Source organism: Artemia franciscana, chromosome 20 (genome assembly GCF_032884065.1).
Source record: "Artemia franciscana chromosome 20, ASM3288406v1, whole genome shotgun sequence".
Classification (NCBI taxonomy): domain Eukaryota; kingdom Metazoa; phylum Arthropoda; class Branchiopoda; order Anostraca; family Artemiidae; genus Artemia; species Artemia franciscana.
Window position 1 is genome coordinate 23,926,348 of NC_088882.1, and position 18,633 is coordinate 23,944,980.

The 18,633-nt window shown below is 35.4% G+C and overlaps 1 protein-coding gene across 1 annotated transcript; it reads left to right on the plus strand.

The window, feature by feature from the left end:
• Positions 1-1,436: 1,436 nt before the first annotated feature.
• On the plus strand, positions 1,437-13,367 carry LOC136039934 (actin, clone 302). The gene is made up of 6 exons (XM_065723932.1): positions 1,437-1,577; positions 5,867-6,012; positions 8,293-8,532; positions 9,534-9,908; positions 10,694-10,856; positions 13,102-13,367. Exons 2-6 carry the CDS (start codon positions 5,887-5,889, stop codon positions 13,326-13,328), a joined length of 1,131 nt encoding a protein of 376 aa, XP_065580004.1. The 5' UTR covers positions 1,437-1,577; positions 5,867-5,886; the 3' UTR covers positions 13,329-13,367.
• The last annotated feature ends 5,266 nt before the right edge of the window (positions 13,368-18,633 follow it).

Genomic DNA, 18,633 nt, shown 5'->3' on the forward strand with positions numbered 1-18,633 from the left:
ATCCTTCCAAAACATCGGGATATTTTCAACACCTCTCCGAATATATATTTATAGGTTTGCAAAGTAAGCAGAACAGGCTAAATTCCCTTTGGCAAAATATAGTATTTTCTCCCAATTACCAGAACTAATTCTAAGACTTGTCGCTTTCCTTTGCATAGGTAATACCTTGGATAGATAAAAAAAGAAATATATATATATTATACTTTGAATGAATTTGTCCGTCTGGCTCAGCTTAAGAGGGCGAAGTGTTGCAAGGAGGATAGGCCTAGCCTTGCCGTTGGTGACACAAAGGCTGTTTAAGAAGATGAAAATGACGTAAAACCTCAAGATTGGCTTTGGACAACCTTAAAGAATATATACAAACTCGCATTTAACTACGGCTAATATTGAATCGTAACTATATAGTGGGGTTTAAACTACTAAATCTTTTCCAAGTACTAAAAACTAGGTTTAATAAAAACTCTCCAAGACTTAATCCTTTGAGCAGAACAGGACCGAGTATAAGGAGAACGTTCTAAACGAGCATATCAAACGATGAATTTTGGAGGGTTGGGCTCCTGTGAATAAGTTTTGGACGGACTTCCGAATATTCCTCTGTGCGTGAATGTATTATTCGTACCCACCCCCAAATAAATTTAAGCTATATTTAGTCTGTTTTGAGGATGAAAACATCGAGTTCCGAATAAAACTTTGCAAATTTTCCTTCGTGTGCCCTTACTCTATACCTATCTACCTTAGTTCTGCCCTAGGATGGGTGATAGACTAACTATCAACAAGTGAAATGAAACATTTTTATGCAATTTTGAAAAAAGTTATAACAGCTTTGCATCTCACATTGTCTTGGCTTCACTCTAATTGTCTTGACTATTGTCTATTTATTGACTTTTAATTGACTATTTGTCTTGGCTTTACTCTAATTCATCATGGCTCTCAAGTTTTTCATCGTTGCATTGCATTGTAACCATTGCTCTCATTGTAAATTATTTTTTCTATTTTGACTATTTTATATGTTGGATCTTGCTGGGTCGAATTTCGCAATCGCTATGTTTTGCTGGTGTTTGGGTTTGCTGGGTGGAAACTCGTTTTGAATCTTGTGTTCTGGGTTTCGCACGAGTTAGAATTTGTGTGAGTGATTCAAATTTTGCTCACATATTTTCCATGGATTAATAATGGCTGGTTTTGCATAATTTTGGTTGTGTGGTCCTCATTCAGGATTTTTTTCACATATTTATAAAAATAATTCTACAATCACAAAACACAAGCCTTTAATCTGTGGAATATATTTAACTCCATGACACCAGAACGTAAGGAAATTTAAGTAAGTGTCCCACCTATTCGTTTTATTGTTTTTTCAGACTTTTTGTTCGATAAGATTCAACCCACACATATTTTAAAATTTGATTAAAATATAACCAATTAAAAGTTTTAATACGGAAGTATGAGCAAATTTCCAACATCATCACATCACCGTAATTTTTCGGATGTCTTATCTCGAGCTGTTTGCACAGGAGGCGATATAAGCGCGTGACATGTTTTGTTCCTTACCAATTCGTTTTGCTTCTTGTGTTACTTCTTTGGTAAGTGTATTAATATTGTTTTAAGCTAGGCATTTTCGATAAACTAGTGGTTGAGGGACTTGTTTCACAAAAACTGAATAAATTGAACTTCGCAGAAAAGGTCGTTCTTGCTTGTTTTATTATGCTCCTCGCAGCTAAAAGACTAGTGCTACATAAACTTAAGCTAAGTTTTCTAAATATATGGATAAAGATGATACCTTTCGCAACTTGAGTATGAGCAGAGGCCCTTTCCACTTTTACTTCCCCGGCCCTTGGGACTGCATGTTCGCTACCCTTTCAGCATTTGTTCAGATCTTTACCACCCGACCCCTTCCTCTCCCCAAATGATCCCTTCCCCCTGAAATTTATTCCCAAGGAGACCCCCCCCTGACATGATTGAAATATATCTTTACTTCCACAGCCCTTGGGACTGTATACTTGTTATCCTTTTAGTATTTGCTCAGATCTTTCAGCACTAGACCCCTCCCTCTCGCCAGACGATCCCCTTCATTCGAAATGAATTCCCCTGCATGTTGTGATCAGTGGCTATACCAGTGCTAAATATTGTCTTTAAGTTAAACTTAGCGCAGAAAATTCACAAAGAAATATGGAATAATACAATTAAATGAGATAAAGCGAATTTATTGTTGAATGACAATTGTTGATTAATCAAAGACAGTTGGACTGGCCTCCTCCAAAAATATGATTGAGGAAATTATCTCTAGTCAGACACGCAAAAAACAGACAAGGACAAAAAATTGTTTTTCTCACCAGATGAAACCTGCTTCCGAATCTAATATTTAACACTTGTCTACTGCCTACCACGTAGCATATAGCCAACAGTATCTGTTCTTTGGATCGTGTCTCAGTCTTGTGTCTCATAGCAATTGCTTTCGTTTTATTAAAAATATTTCATTAGCATGGCTGTTTAGGGGTCAAAATAAATCTACCAAAATTACTATGACATTTTGGAATTAGTACGCGTACACCTTGTGTATGACAAATTTACAACACCTATTCAACGGATTTTCCCACATGAATTTTCAGCCCAAGATCAATGGTGACATACTTCCACCCTTCATGTAGAAAGATTGTTGTAATTTTGTTAAAAGGATACAAAGGAAAAGAAAGAAGAAGGAACTAGAATAAAATATATTTACAAGACTCTAGTGCTATCCATTTCTTCTTTTTCTATGGAAAAGAAGAAACGGGTAAAACTGGAGTTTTATAAATATAAAATAAAAGAACAGGTTTGTTTTTAACTGAAAGTGAGGAGTGAAATTAAAACTTAAAACGAGCAGAAATTATTCCGTATATGAAAGGGGCTGTCCCCTTTTCATCGCCTCGCTCTTTACACTAAGTTTGACTCTTCCTCACAACTCTACTTTTTAAAACAATAAAAACTTTGGCGTAAAGAACGGGCCTTCGAGGAGAGGACAGCCCTTTGCATATACGGAATAATTTCTGTTCGCTACAAATTTTAATGTTGCTCCTTACTTTCAGTTAGAAAACTTTTTTTTATTTAATTTCTGAACGTTTTGAATTAATGCAGGTTTTAATTTTAGATCACCGTACACAAATAATTACAACGAAATTTGTATATTAATTTTACCTTTTTTGGCTAAATGGCTTTCTCAAAATTTTTATCAGACGATTTTGAGAAAAGGGGCAGTGGAGGGGGCCTAGTTGTCCTCCAATTATTTGGGTTACTTAAAAAACGCGCTAGAACTTTTAATTTTATTTACGAATGTTTTATTAGTAATAAATATACGTAACTTACGAATTAACTTACATAATGAACTTTTATATTCACATAATTTTATTACGTATATGAGGGGGTTCGTCCCCGCGTCAATACTTCGATCTTTACGCTAAAGTCCAAATTTTGTTCCAATTCTTTAAGAATGACCTTTGAATCACACAGGCCGTTTAATTAGAATGAACAGCTCTTTTAAAATTATTAAACATACTTTAGCGTAAAGAGCGAGGCATTAAGGAGGCAAACCCCCTCATGTGCGTAATAATTTCTGTTCGTTTTAAGTTTTAATATTGATCCTCACTTTAAGCTGAATTTTTTTTTATATAATTTCTGACTGTTCTTTAAATAATGCTGAGAAATCCAGTGCCCCCTTCATGAAAATTCTCTTTCCCCGTGGAAAGATCATCCCACGTAACTCCCTCCCCCGGCTCCTCCCACTAGAAAAAATCCCTCCCGAAAACATATGTATACTTCCCAATAACCAATACTATATGTACACAATGGGCAAAGTTCATAGTTTTCAGCCCTTTCCCTGGAGACTCTGGGGGATTAAGTTATCCTCATTGACCGTTATTAGGTTTTCCAACTATGATGAACAAATTGGCTATCTCAAAGTTTTGATCTGGAGACTTTGGGAAAAAATGAGCGGTGGAGGGGGTCTAGTCATCCTTCAATTTTTGGTCACTTAAAATAGGCACTACAACTTTTAATTTCCGTTTGAATGAGCCCTCTCTTGGATCTCTAGGACCATTGGGTCGACAAGATCACCCCTGGGTAAAAGAAGAAAAAAACAAAGCAAATAAACATGCATCCGTGATCTTTCTTCTGGCAAAAAAATACACAATTTCACATTTTTGCAGGTAGGAGCTTGAACCTCTACACTAGAGTTCTCTGATATGCTGAATCTGACGGTGTGATTTTCATTAAGATGCTATGAGTTTTAGGGGGTGTTTCCTCTTTTTTCCTAAATAAGGCAAATTTTCTCAGGCTTATAACCTTTGACGGGTAAGACTAAACTCGATGAAACTTATAAATTTAAAATAAGCATAAAAATCAAATTCTTTCCTGTCTATTGGTATGAAAATTCCGTTTTTTAAGTTTTCAGTTACTATTGAGCCGGGTCGCTCCTTACAGTTCGTTCCCACGAGCTCTGATTAATCTTGAAAAAACACATTGGTTTATGAGTTGACCTCTGGAACGCTTTTAGCCTAATAAAACTTTCGTAAGATACCAAAAAAAAAAGACTCTTGTGGAAACTTCTTGAGGATGTACATCAAAGTATTTTCTATGTTAAAACAAAAACAATCATTCAGTTTCTGACATTTAAACGGTGGTTCACTAGTATATACAATTTAATTTTCTGTATAACGAACACATTGCTCTTTGCGACTCTTTTAGCGGTCATAAACTTATTTTACTTGGTTGATTGCTTTTCCTGGAAAAAGCTGGTTCAACAAGGTATTTACACACAGTTCTAATAATTATATTGAATTCTTTTGATATTTTTCTACGTGCCTCCTTGTGTAAAAAATACGATTAAACTATTATTAGGGACACAGCCATTGACATGTTATCGCTGTTCAATTTCTTACTTCCCACCTAACTGACTGGTTCACCAGACACATTGATTTGCTCCAATTCGAAAGTTTTCTTCAGATACCCGAATCAAACTTGATTTATTTGAGCTTCTGGAGCCTGTGGGTTGAAAAGGGGTTGTACAGAGAATCTCTCACCCGTCGCACGTTCTATGCGAGATCAAAAGTTCGTAAAAGGGATTTTTTATGACATGAACTAATGATAAGTCTACTGTCTTGCGCAAACAAAGTGTGTGGGAGTCTTTAAGACCAACAACATAAGGTGGTTCTTTCATGAATGTGGTCTAGAAACTAAAGTATAGATAACTCAACAGGGATAACGTTGAAGTCTCAACTTGTTTCGCTTTACATTCTCTTCAACTTAAACTTTCTTTATGCATTTAAAGTCTTCAATATAAATCAAAGAAAACTCTACAACCACTAACAAAATTACCCGAGATATATATGACGATAGAAGCTCTTCCTCTTTCTCCTCGTATTCAGAATTTCTTCTTTGGCCACCTCCCCATTGATTTCAATAACAAAATCTTTTCATGGTCTCATCCGATCCTGTGAGACTGAGGCGTGTTTGAATAAAAATGTTTAATTTTCAGCTGAAGGAGGGATATAGGCCAAATGTCTCTTTGACAAAATAGAATATTTAGGGCTATGATGAATTGCGCTATTGAAGGCTATTTATTGGGGCTATTGAAAAAAAGAATATTCGGGCTATTATAAGATCGTCCCAATTACCTCGAACCTATACAATAGCTTGTTTTGCAGGAGAAGAAGAACCATATTAGTATATTATAAATACTAGTAAGTTATAAGAAAAATCGGGAAAATGCTGGCTCGTCTACAACCTAAGAAGCCAGAGGCTCAAAGGTGCTCTTGTCAAGCCTGACTAGGGCAAATTACAATTATATTTATGTTAATTTCAGAAGTCTAGTCCATTATGTAAAGCTTTTTCTTCTTAGATTGAGGCTCGAATTTCAAAATGTGTGACGACGAGGTAGCTGCATTGGTTGTTGACAATGGATCTGGAATGTGTAAGGCTGGTTTTGCCGGTGACGATGCCCCCCGTGCTGTTTTTCCCTCGATTGTTGGTCGTCCACGTCATCAGGTATAACCGTCCTTTCAATATTCTGCGTGTATTATATGCTTCATTAATAAATCTGTTTCAGCGGTGTCGTTTCTTTAAGCTATAAGTTCTGAAATTAAGTTTCTGTTCTTTGCATCTCATTCTTAGAAAATATCCGTTATCTATGGCATAATTCTTGATCAAAACAAGAAGCATTAAAACCTACCTTGATATGATATTTATTAATATTAAACACCTTCATGGGTGATGATTTAAATCAAGGTTATTATTTAAATAGACTACAGAAAAAGGTCCTTATTTAAATTGGCTGTACCCAAAAATACTCCCAATTTCTTAATCCCCATAAAATATCTACTAGTTAAAATAAGTTAATCTCTTTCATTATGTTTGGGGGAATTATTCTCCTTATAAGGTTCGAACAAAGATATTTGTTTATTCAATCTAGACTAAACATTTTAGAACTAAAAATTTTGGCTTGATGATTTTGTTTTTATGGCACTTGATATTGACGAAGTGACGTATAACGACCACAATCCCTGTTTGTCTGTCGGTCTGTGTCTGTCGGTCCCGGTTTTGCTAGTTCGGGTACTTTCAAATAAGCTTGGACGATGAAAGTTGAAAGACATATCAGAGACCGGTCCAGATTAAGCTGGAAATATTCGTTTCCCTGATTCGACCATCTGGGGGGGGGGGCGGAAGAACGGTTAATTCAGAAAAATTAGAAAAAATGAGGTATTTTTAACTTACGAACAGTTTATCGGATCTTAATGGAATTTAATATTTAGAAGGACCTCATGTTTTACAGTTCTTATTCTAAATGCCAACCAGATCTGGTGACATTAGGGGGAGTTACAGGGGGAAACCGGAAATCTTGGAAAACGCTTAGAGTGGAGAGATCGGGATGAAACTTGGTAGGAAGAATATGCTCAAGTTTTAGATACGTGATTAACATAAATAGACCAGATCCGCTCTCATTAGGGGAGTTGGGGGGATTCCCAGTGCTTTAGCGAGTTCGGTACTTTTGGGCGTGCAAGAAAGATGAAAATTAATAGTCGTGTCAAGGACCTGCACAAATTGACTTGATAACAGTCGTCTCCCCAATCGAACATCTTGAGGGGGTCTGGAGGGAGGGAAAATCGTGAAAAATGAGGTATGTTTATTTCACGAATGGGAGATCGGATCTTAATGAACCTTGATATATAGAAAGATGTCTTGTCTCATATGCTCAATTTCCAATTTGGATCAGATCCGGGGACAATGGGGGATCTATGGGGGAAACAGGAATCTTGGAAAACACAAATCATGCAAAACGCTTAGAGTGGAGAGATCAGGATGAAACTTGATGGAAAGAATAAGCACAAGTTCTAGATACGTTATTGGCATAACCGGACCAGATCCCATCTCTTTGGAGGGGGGATTTCTAGTGCTTTGGCGAGTTCGAGAATAAGTACTAGCTCTAGATGCATGATCGAAATAACTGTACCGGATCCGCTCTCTTTGGGGGAGCTGGGGGGTACAGTACTTTGGCAAGTTCGGTGCTTCTGGACATGTTAAGACGATGAAAATTGGCAGGCGTGTCACGGACCTACACAAATTGACTTGATAACAGTCGTTTTACCAGATTCAACCATCTGGAAGGGGGGTAAAGGCTCTTGGCACTTCCGACCTCGTCACAAGTGCCATATGAGCTTTTGTTGTAATATGCTTTTGTTTTGAACCAAAAAGTTAATATGAAAAACAAAGATCAAAACTGTCAACATTCACTAATGCATGAAAAAAGGAATTTTGAGTTATAGCTGTTTAGAAACAATAATGATATAGGCTTTTTAAGTTACCTAAAAAACTACAAAACATGCCCGTCATGCAGAGTCAAAAACAAGAAAAATTTTAAATTCTAATAGTCAACACGTTTGACAAAATTTCTGATTTTTTTCATCAATTTTATTTACTTCAACAAAACTTATTCTTTACAATAAGTGAAATTATCATAATAAAAGCCTCTTCACTCATTCAAAACAGAAACCTTCTTGTCATAGTTGCCAAATAGGTTTGGTGTTAATGAAAATTTAATTGAATTGACAGTTAAACGCAATACAGAGTAGAAAACACACCGTTTGGCTCATTTTGAAAGAGCTATAGAGATTTTTCTATTAATTATAAAAATTTTCTACATTATAAAATTTTTTACATTATAAAAGATTTTTCTACATTATAAAATATGTAAATTGTGAAAAGTCATATCTAGGTTCATGTAACCAAATTAACCTAAAAGTCTTCACTTTTACAATTTTTTACTTGTAGGGTGTGATGGTTGGCATGGGCCAAAAAGATAGCTATGTCGGTGATGAGGCTCAGAGCAAACGTGGTATTCTTACCCTCAAATACCCAATCGAGCACGGTGTTGTCACTAACTGGGATGATATGGAAAAGATTTGGCATCATACCTTTTACAATGAGCTTCGTGTTGCTCCAGAAGAACACCCCGTCCTCCTGACAGAGGCTCCCTTGAACCCAAAAGCCAATAGAGAAAAAATGACACAAGTATGTAACTTCTTATTAAGCTACATCTTTATTTTCAACACTTATGTGGAGTATATACAAATAAAATAAATAATATGTCGGAAAGTTAATTGCTTCTTCAATTCTTCTACTTTGTGTTTTGGAATATTGAAGACATTTTACCATCTGCAAATTTGTCAATCCTCCCTTGATCCCTCCCCCCAAAAAAACAAAATTAAGTTCTTCACCTCCTCCCCAAAGAAATTATAGATTCGCATTTTGTATTAACGATCAAGTGTTTACCAATTTTAATTTTTGAGAGATTCCCAAAAATTGGAAAAATTTTATTTGGGAAAATTTGGAGAAACTTTAAAGGTTTGGAAGCGTTGGAGCAGATAGCTTCTTTTTTTCTTTTTTTTTTCATAATGAATTTATAGTTGTTCAGCCAAGAAGAAAAATAGTTGCACTTTTATTTTTGTATACCATTTGCCTTTAGAAATATAAGCAATAGACGAAAGGAGTATTTTGTCCCTACAGAAAACTGAAGGTTAAATAATGCTAGATCCGATCCTCTTTTGGGTAAAGTCAGGCCTTGTATATATGTAATAGAAAAGATATTTACACTTTAGTATCTTAAAATGAACATCAGTTTAATATCCCCATTTTATTATTTATTATTCCTACAAATAGATCATTAGTCACAACTCCAAGAAAGTTCCCTTTGACCGGGAAACACAAACATAGTTTATAGTTTAAAACGAATGAAGGATTTATAAAACAGTGAAAATATATTATTGGAAGCAAAATAGAAATAAGTAAATACATAAATTGATGAAAATGTAAACGGTAAATGAAAAAATATATAATGGCAAATAAAATTAATAAATAGAACTAATCCATCTAAACACTAATACACTGATAAACTTTATTCGGGCTTGTCTTAAAAGTGTATAAATTTGTATCTCCCAAAACCATAAATTTACTTACTTATTTTGTTCAACTTTTGAGTCACAACTTTTTCTAAATTTATCTTTTTATTCCAGATTATGTTTGAAACCTTCAACACCCCAGCAATGTACGTTGCCATTCAAGCTGTTCTCTCTCTTTATGCGTCAGGTCGTACAACTGGTATAGTACTTGATTCTGGAGATGGCGTATCTCATACCGTTCCCATCTATGAAGGTTATGCCCTCCCCCATGCTATTCTTCGTCTTGATCTGGCTGGTCGTGACCTTACAGACTACCTGATGAAGATTCTTACTGAAAGAGGCTACACTTTCACTACTACAGCAGAAAGAGAAATAGTTCGTGATATCAAAGAGAAGCTATGCTATGTAGCCCTTGATTTTGAACAAGAGATGGCCACAGCCGCAAGCTCAACTTCTCTCGAGAAGAGTTATGAGCTTCCTGATGGACAGGTAAGGCACATAAAATTACCCAAGGGGCAATATTAGAGAATTCTACAACTTGGTATGAGTAATTGCTCAATTTTACTTTAGAGGCTACAGAACTTTCGGTATGCCAAAAAAGAAGAGAAATATTCAGTAAAATCAAACAAATATGCTGGATTTTTTTCTTATTGTGGCACTGTTGGGGGAGAAGCCACTTTTTTAAAGCCAAAAAATTGCGTGAGTATTATAGACTGGGTACGTGTTTGATTAAACTGGATGGTGTAAACACACGTTGTCCACCTGCTTATAGGCATTAATTGAGTTTTTTAAGCTTTATTTCCTAATTGGTGCAGCTTAAAACTATGCTCATTGTAAACAATAGTTTGCATAAGTTCAAAAATAGTTATTTAGCGGGAATGTAATTTCACAGGATTTTTAAATACCCACTCCTCTAACTACCCACTCCTATAACTCTGTTAAATTTTAATGATGGTAATTTGCAGATGAAGTCATTTTTGAGTTTTGATTAAAAATGAATTTTGTGTATATAGTGTTTTGGGCATCACACTTGGCCAAATCATGGGCTCCGAATATTAAAATATGTTTAAGGTTAAAGAATGAAGCTTAATACAGCTTAAATGTCATTCTTGACCAAAATATTAATAAAAAAAAACAGCTGTCGCGTTTGGCAGTTGTGGAAAACAAAAAATCTTGTTTATGGACCAAAAAATGCATACAATTAACCAAAAATTTTGACTGAAATATTTTTTCTCGTTTGAATTTTTAATAAAGATATTTTTATTATTTTATAGATTATTACCATTGGTAATGAACGATTCCGTTGTCCAGAAGCGCTATTCCAACCATCTTTCTTAGGAATGGAAACTTGTGGTATCCACGAAACTGCTTACAATAGCATCATGAAATGTGACGTAGATATCAGGAAGGACTTGTATGCCAACACAGTACTTTCAGGTAATATTCCTTTTTCAACTTTCATCACTCTGAGATCCACTTAAACTTAAAAATATTCGTATGCTGACAAATGGTCTGCGTTGCGAACGTCACAATCTCCTGATTTTCTACCTCCGACCAGGAGTCTAATGAAGGGTTTGGAGAAAATGAGACCCAAGTCAAGGGTAATCATATGTTTTAAAACTTAAAAGTAAACTAAATTACAAATTGCTTTCTAAAACAGTATTAACTTACTACTTCGGAAGAAAAGCTCTGTATGCCCAAATCCAAATTCATGTGCAATAATAAAGATATTTCAAATGAAACTGTCTAATAGGTTTTTTTTGTAAAATAAAAGATTATTGGTGCCTAAAACTTGTAATATGTCTCAGTATTATTACCGATTTTGCCCCGAAATTCATGTCACTATCAACTGACGATTTATGAACGAACATGGAACTTACTGCAGGATTCACATCATACAGTAGAATTTGGTACGAATATTGTAAACGTATATTGTAAACGAATGTAAATATTGTAAACGAATATTCGGAAACGTAAATGACGTAAAGAAACGTACTTTCTTCTTTTGAATACTCAATCGTTTCTCTTGGAATGATGTCTCAGAGACCAAATATTTTGCTTCGAAGTCAATTGAATTAGTTCCCGATTAAGATTTTTCTTCTATTATACTATTCTCAGTGCTTAAAAAATAAAGCAAAGGAGAAATTGAAAAATCAACCAATCGCAATAAAAACCAGAAACTCATCTTTGCTCCATATTTCTCCTTTGTTTCTACTTTTCACATAGGCTAATAGTTTTGGGATCAAAGCTATTTATGTTCTAGCCTTCTTCTGAACCAAGTACACATGTAAGTTTAAGATAGAGATTGTTCACTAGCGTCATCTAGCTTCTACTTTTATATAAACTAAATAGTCTGAGTCTAGTCTGAGATTCCCAAGCGGAAACTAATACATTAAACACAACTGGGCCACTTGAATATAATTTTGGATCTTATAAGGGATGCGAAGCATCTAAATTCCTACATTAGTTGCTTTATTTTGTAACGTATGTTGGGTTAAATAGTTTCTATGTCAATGCATTAGTCACACAAAAACAAGGTAAGTGAATTTAGAAGTCGTTCTGAGCTTATAACTACCAATTATTAATTAAAACTACTTAGTGAAAGCGATGCAAGCTACAATCTTTAGTTTATCAATGCCTCAAATATCTAGAAAAGAATATTCCAAAATAAATTTATGAAAGTTTTGTAGTCCCTTTTAAAAACACTTCTTTATATTTTTAAGTTGGTATAATATAAATTCTTTATATAGAAACATAAATAAATAGTTTTTACTGATTAATTAACTTCTCTTTGCTTAATCCTTGCTAAATATGAGCTTACAATCTCTTTATCGGAGTAAAAACTGAATAGATACGCCTTTTTTTAAGAATTATTCATTCAAAAAGCTACGTCTTTTTAAATAACAAAAATTTTATGTGTGTGTCTTTAGTTTGGCTTTAGATCGCTGAAGATTGTTAGCTGACGATTATTTTCAGCAAACTCGTCTCTTTCCAGAAGCAAGCAGAAAACTATCAGCAAACACTGTTAGTTAAGAGTGGGACGGTGGGAAAGGTTCAGGTATTTTACCAGCTACTATGGCAGTATACCCAAATCTTTCGATGTTAGGTTATACTTTCTGAAAGAATGAATGTGGAAGCAAGCCACAACGCAACTTCTATCGTTCTTTACTTTGGAAATGTTTAAATCAATTAGCAAACATTAAATGTATATCTAAAAACAATCGTTCGACTTTCTCAGTTTTTAGCTAGTTTAAATTGTCTTTCCATCTGTAATTGAAATGAGTTAAAAATATTGTAAAAACATGTAAAACTTTTAACAACCATACCCAATTTACAAAAAAAGTTTCAACCGTTTTTCAATGATTTAATGTCATTTTAATTTCTTCTATTGTTATTTACTTCGGAAATGCTTAAATCAATTAGCAAACATTAAAATTTATATCTAAAAAGAATCGTTCGACTTTCTCAGTTTTTAAATAGTTTAAATTGTCTTTCCATCTGAAACTGAAACGAAATAAAAATATTGTAAAAATATGTAAAACTTTTAACAGCTATACCCAATTTACATTAAGTTTCAACCGTCTTTCAATGATTTCATTTCATTTTAATTTTTATTTTTTTTAAATTTGAAAGTTTTTTAGTATTACATATAATTTGTGGAATGTATTTTTTCTTGTTTTAGGTGGTACTACCATGTTTCCTGGTATTGCTGATCGTATGCAGAAGGAAATAACCATGCTTGCACCATCTTCAATGAAAATTAAAATCATTGCCCCACCTGAACGCAAATACTCTGTTTGGATTGGAGGCTCTATTCTTGCATCTCTGTCTACATTCCAACAGATGTGGATCTCTAAGCAGGAATATGACGAATCTGGGCCATCAATCGTCCATAGAAAATGCTTCTAAATTTTGTTAATTCTTTTCATTCTAAAAGACTTGCCTGTATTATTTTTACCTTGCACACGAATTAGAAACTCAGATTTCGAAAGTAGATTTTTATTTATGTTAGTTTATATCATAGTGATATCCAATCTGCTAAGGCCGTTGTCTAAACGCTACACTAAGTTCTGACAGAAAAGATTTCTCTAAAATTCGCTAATTTGCATCATTAGCTCACACTAAGCTCGGTCGTGTCATGTAATATCCATAAGAATTTTCCTAAACACTAAATGGTGCTCTACCATGGTGCACACTAAAATTTATGAAAGCGAAGATATATTTAACAAGCTCAAATTATTTTATGAGGTTTGTGGTGACACCGAACTTACCTGCCCATTCCACTAGCTTATCCTGCTCGTATTAAAACCCAATGAAATCAAAACTTTAGCATATGGGAATCTAGTAAAAGAACTTGGGTTCGTGTCGATTCAACATGTAAAAAGCCGTACAACACAAACCGCTATTTGCATCTTACTAACTCACTACAACAAAAATTAAATAGGTTGGTTTGGTGGAATTATTGCACGTTATTGAACAAAACCAGTAAAAGAAAATTTTTTAAATTTGTTGTTTATGAATTTTTTTTTTAAATTTACCAAGTATTTATAAATTAAATTTTGGATAATTTTAAATTGACTTTTATAACCAAAAAAGATCAAGCGGTGCCGGTATGTTAGTTCCATTTGGTATGTCTGATTCAAAGCTTTGAAGCCTGTGTTGGAAGTTTCTTAAAAAAAAGACCCTTAAAGGGTGAAATCTGGTAGCATTTTGAAATTCGTAACTCAACACTACCAGCTAGAATTTTTCAAGTCTGAAACAATATAAATATTCATCCAAAATAAGGCATTTTTTTCTCATTGGGCGACGTTGAACCCAGCTTTATGCGCACATTTAAACTCTTTTGAGACCTACATTTCTAGCTAATCAAATCGTTGACAAGCATTTATACTGACTAGCACTGTGGCACTAAGGAAACTGAGGCAGACACAGCCTTGCTCGCTTTTCCTCAACATTTCAACTCACACAAATGAGATCGGAAAACTGATTTGGGTGATTGGGAGCGATTTTATGTCCACCATGAGAGGGAGAAGGAACTCAGAGGGCACATCTTCTGTCCTTGTTTTTGCTGAACTGTTTATACGTAGGACTAAAACTAAAAAAAAAATGGGTGATTAACTTTTTGTTATAAGAAATCCCATAAGGGTATTTATTGTTACCCTACGAATACACTCATAAAACAACATTTGCAATTTTCATTATTAATGGAACAACATACATCAAGAATTGTGTTGTCAATATTTTAAAGAACTATAATCTATTTTTCATAACAGTTCTACAAGTGGTTTGATTGTAATCCTCAATAGTTAAAGGGAGGTAAATTATCTACATAAGCATTCGACTGACGTTCGAAAATTTGTTTGTCAAAACTTTCTAAGGGAGAGTGAACTTCATAATTTAAAATAAAAAATTTATTTTGCAATTCGTCTATGCTCCGTCCCTTGGATAAAGCATCTCTAAACCCCTTCAAAATCTCAGTTTACCACACATTATTATTTTAAAGAATTAACTATTATTATTCTTTCAGGCAGTAATAAAACAGATGTTACTCCTTCTACTGGACAAATAAATCAGTCGGCAGAAATTATTTCAAATGCAAAACATTAAATATAGATCAAATTCCCCTAGATTTGCATAAGCTTCTAGAGAATGGAGCTCCTAGAAGAACAATCCTAAAAAAAATTAATTAGTACGACACCTCCACCCTACTGGTTGTAGTAATGGAAATTCATTATGAAATATAAAAAAGGTATGAAAACTCATAAGCTGAAAACTAGCTTACAAAGCCACTGGACAGATGTTCAGTGTTTTTTGTTTTTTTTTTGCATTTGAAATATTTGCTTTCGGTTAATATGTTTGTTCGGTCGAAGGAGAAATATTTTGGCACGGTAAAATGTGGAATTTTATTAAAACCTCAGGAGACTGTTCAGTTGTTTTAGCGTTTAGAATTTCATATGCCATTTGATCATTCTGCTAAATCACAGCGTTTCCCTATGAAACCCGGCATATTGAAGTTTGTGGGTGCACAGACCTATAAAAGTACTTTTAAATGGAAAATATTTTCATTTCTTTGAATGAAAGATTTTATGTCTATGCATGCACAAAGCATAGTAATTATAACCTGGCGTTTTCCCCCTTGTAGTGTTGTCAAGTGACCGCGAGGCATAGATGTGATCGAGGGTCTGATGAATGATAAATTCTTGAAATACACAAACTGTGCAAGAATTTCAATACTTAGCCCTTAGCACACTTTCTGGAAGCGCATAAGAAGAAATTACCATCACATAGACAAATAATTTGTAAAAGATTAGATTCACATGCTTAGTGGTACAGAGGTGAAAAAGTGGGGCAAGGCTTCATAGGAGTGCCCAGACAACTCCTTGGAGGAGATATAGTTTCAAATCTTCCATAGAATATCTTACCACGTAAAAACCTCCACCCCGGATAATTCCATCCTTGAAAAAAAAAACCCTCAGACAATTTCCTGCGTGCAATGTCACTAGAAAAATTTTCCTTAACCGACTTTCTTTTGAAAAAAGACTCGTGTTTTTTAATTACTGATCGTTTTCCAACTAATGCTGGAAATTCCCGCTCCATAGAAAATTTTATCAATTACCGAAATCGACGTTAAAACAAAACTCGTTTTGTTTTTTCATATTTTTCCTTATTTTTGGTTGAAAAAAACTTGTTTTTATTGAATTTCTGATCGTTTTTCATTTAATGCCGGGAAATGTACAATCTCCTCCATGGTAAATTTCCCCCTCCCCACAAAAATTCTTCCATGATTCCTTCTGCGTAGGCATGCCCCTCCCTGTGAAATTCACTAGGGGTATTACCATCCTCGCTGAAAGTTCCCAACAGAAAATATCCTGCGGACGATTCCATCAGTAAAATTCTTCTTAGGCTACATTCATTAAAAAAAAACTGTTTTTTATTTAGCTTCTTATCGTTTTCAAAACCCTGCTGAAATTCCCCTGCCCCTCAATGGAAACCTTTCTCCACGGAGATTTCCCAATGACAAATTCTTCCCGAGGATCATCTCCCCTCCCCAATCGGAAACAAGAGCTAAGAGCTCATATGGCACTTGTGACGAGGCGAGAAGAGCTAAGAGCCAAGAGATCATATGGTATGAGCTCTAACAAAATTCTATGAATTAATAGATTGATCTAAAAAGGAAAATAAGAGGCTTAATGCCGGTCAAGATTTAAAATAAGAGCTCTGAGTCACAAAGTCCTTCTAAATATCAAAATTCATTAAGATCCGATCAACCACTCGTAAGTTATAAATGCCTAATTTTTTCTAATTTCTCCTCTCCCTTTTGCCCCCCAGATGGTCGAATCTGGGAAAACGACTTTATCAAGTCAAATTGTGCAGCTCCCTGACACGCCTACCAATTTTCATCGCCCTAGTACGTCCAGAAGCGCCGAACTCGCCAAATCACTGAACCCCTCCCCCCAACTCCCCCAAAGAGAGCGAATCCAGTACGATTCTGTCAATCACGTATCAAGGACATTTGTTTATTCTATCCACCAAGCTTCATCCCGATTCCTACACTCCAAGTGTTTTTCCAAGATTTCCCCCTCCAAGTCCCCACAATGTCAAAAGATCTGGTCGGGATTTGAAATAAGAGCTCTGAGACATGAATTCCTTCTAAAAATCAAATTTCATTACGATCCGATCATCTATTCGTAAGATATAAATACTCCAATTTTCATGTTTTCCAAGAATTCCGGTTCCCCCTCCAACTCCCCCAAATGTCACAGGATCTGGTCGGAATTTGAAATTAGAACTTTAAAGCACAATATCCTTCTAACTATCAAATTTCACTAAGATCTGGTCACCCTTTCGTAAGTTACAAATACCTCAATTTTCAAAATTACCCCCCCCCCAATTCCACCGAAGAGAGCAGATCCGGTCCAGTTATGTCAGTCACGTATCTTAGACAGGTTTCTATTCTTCCCATCCAGTTTCATCCTGATCTCACCGCTTTAAGTATTTTCTAAGATTTCCGGTCCCCCCAAACTGCCCCCCCAATTACGCTTGATCCGGTTGAGATTTAAAATAAGATATAGGAGTTCCGAGGTCCTTCTAAATATGAAGTTTCATGAAGATCCGATCATTCCTTCATAAGTTAAAAATACGTCATTTTTCTTATTTTTCAGAATTCCCCCCCCCCCCGCAATTGAGCGGATCCGTTCCAATTTTGTAAATCACGTATGCAAGACTTCTGCTTATTTTTCTAACCAAGTTTCATCCCAATCCCTCCAATCTAAGCGTTTCCCATCATTTTAGGTCTCCCCACTCCCCCCCCCCAACTACCCCAAAGAGAGCGGATCCGTTCTGGTTATGTCAATCATGTATCTAGGACTCGTGTTTTTTCCCCACCAAGTTTATCCCGATCCCTCCACTCTAAGTGTTTTCCAATCTTTAGGTTTCTCCCTCCCAACCCCCCCCCCCCCAATGTCACCAGATCCGGTCGGGTTTAAAATAAGAGCTCTGAGCCACGATATCCTTCTAAATATCAAATTTCATTGAGATCCAATCACCCGTTCGTAAGTTAAAAATACCTCATTTTTTTATTTTTTCAGAAATACCCCCCCCCCCAACTACCCAAAAGAGAGCGGATCCGTTCCGTTTATGTCAATCATCTATCTAGGACTTGTGTTTATTTTTCCCACCATGTTTCATCCCGATCCCTCCACACTAAGTGTTTTCCAAGTTTTAGGTTTCCCCCTCCCAACTCCCCGCCCCCATCACCAGATCCGGTCGGGATTTAAAATAAGAGCTCTAAGACATGATATCCTTCTAAACATCAAATTTCATTGAGATCCGATCACCCGTTCGTAAGTTGAAAATACCTCATTTTTCTAATTTTTAAGAATTACTCCCCCCCCCCAACTACCCCAAAGAGAGCGAATCAGTTCCGATTATGTCAATCATGTATCTGGGACTTGCGCTTATTTTTCTCATCAAGTTTCATCCCGATCCCTCTACTCTAAGTGTTTTCCAAGATTTTAGGTTTCCCCCCTCCAACTCCCCCCAATGTCATCAGACCCAGTCGGGATTTAAAATGAGAGCTTTGAGACACAATAACATTCCAAACATCAAATTTCATTAAGATCCAATCACCCGCTCATAAGTTAAAAATACTTCATTTTTTCTATTTTTTCCGAATTAACCGGCCCCTTCTCCCCCCCAGATAGTCAAATCGGGA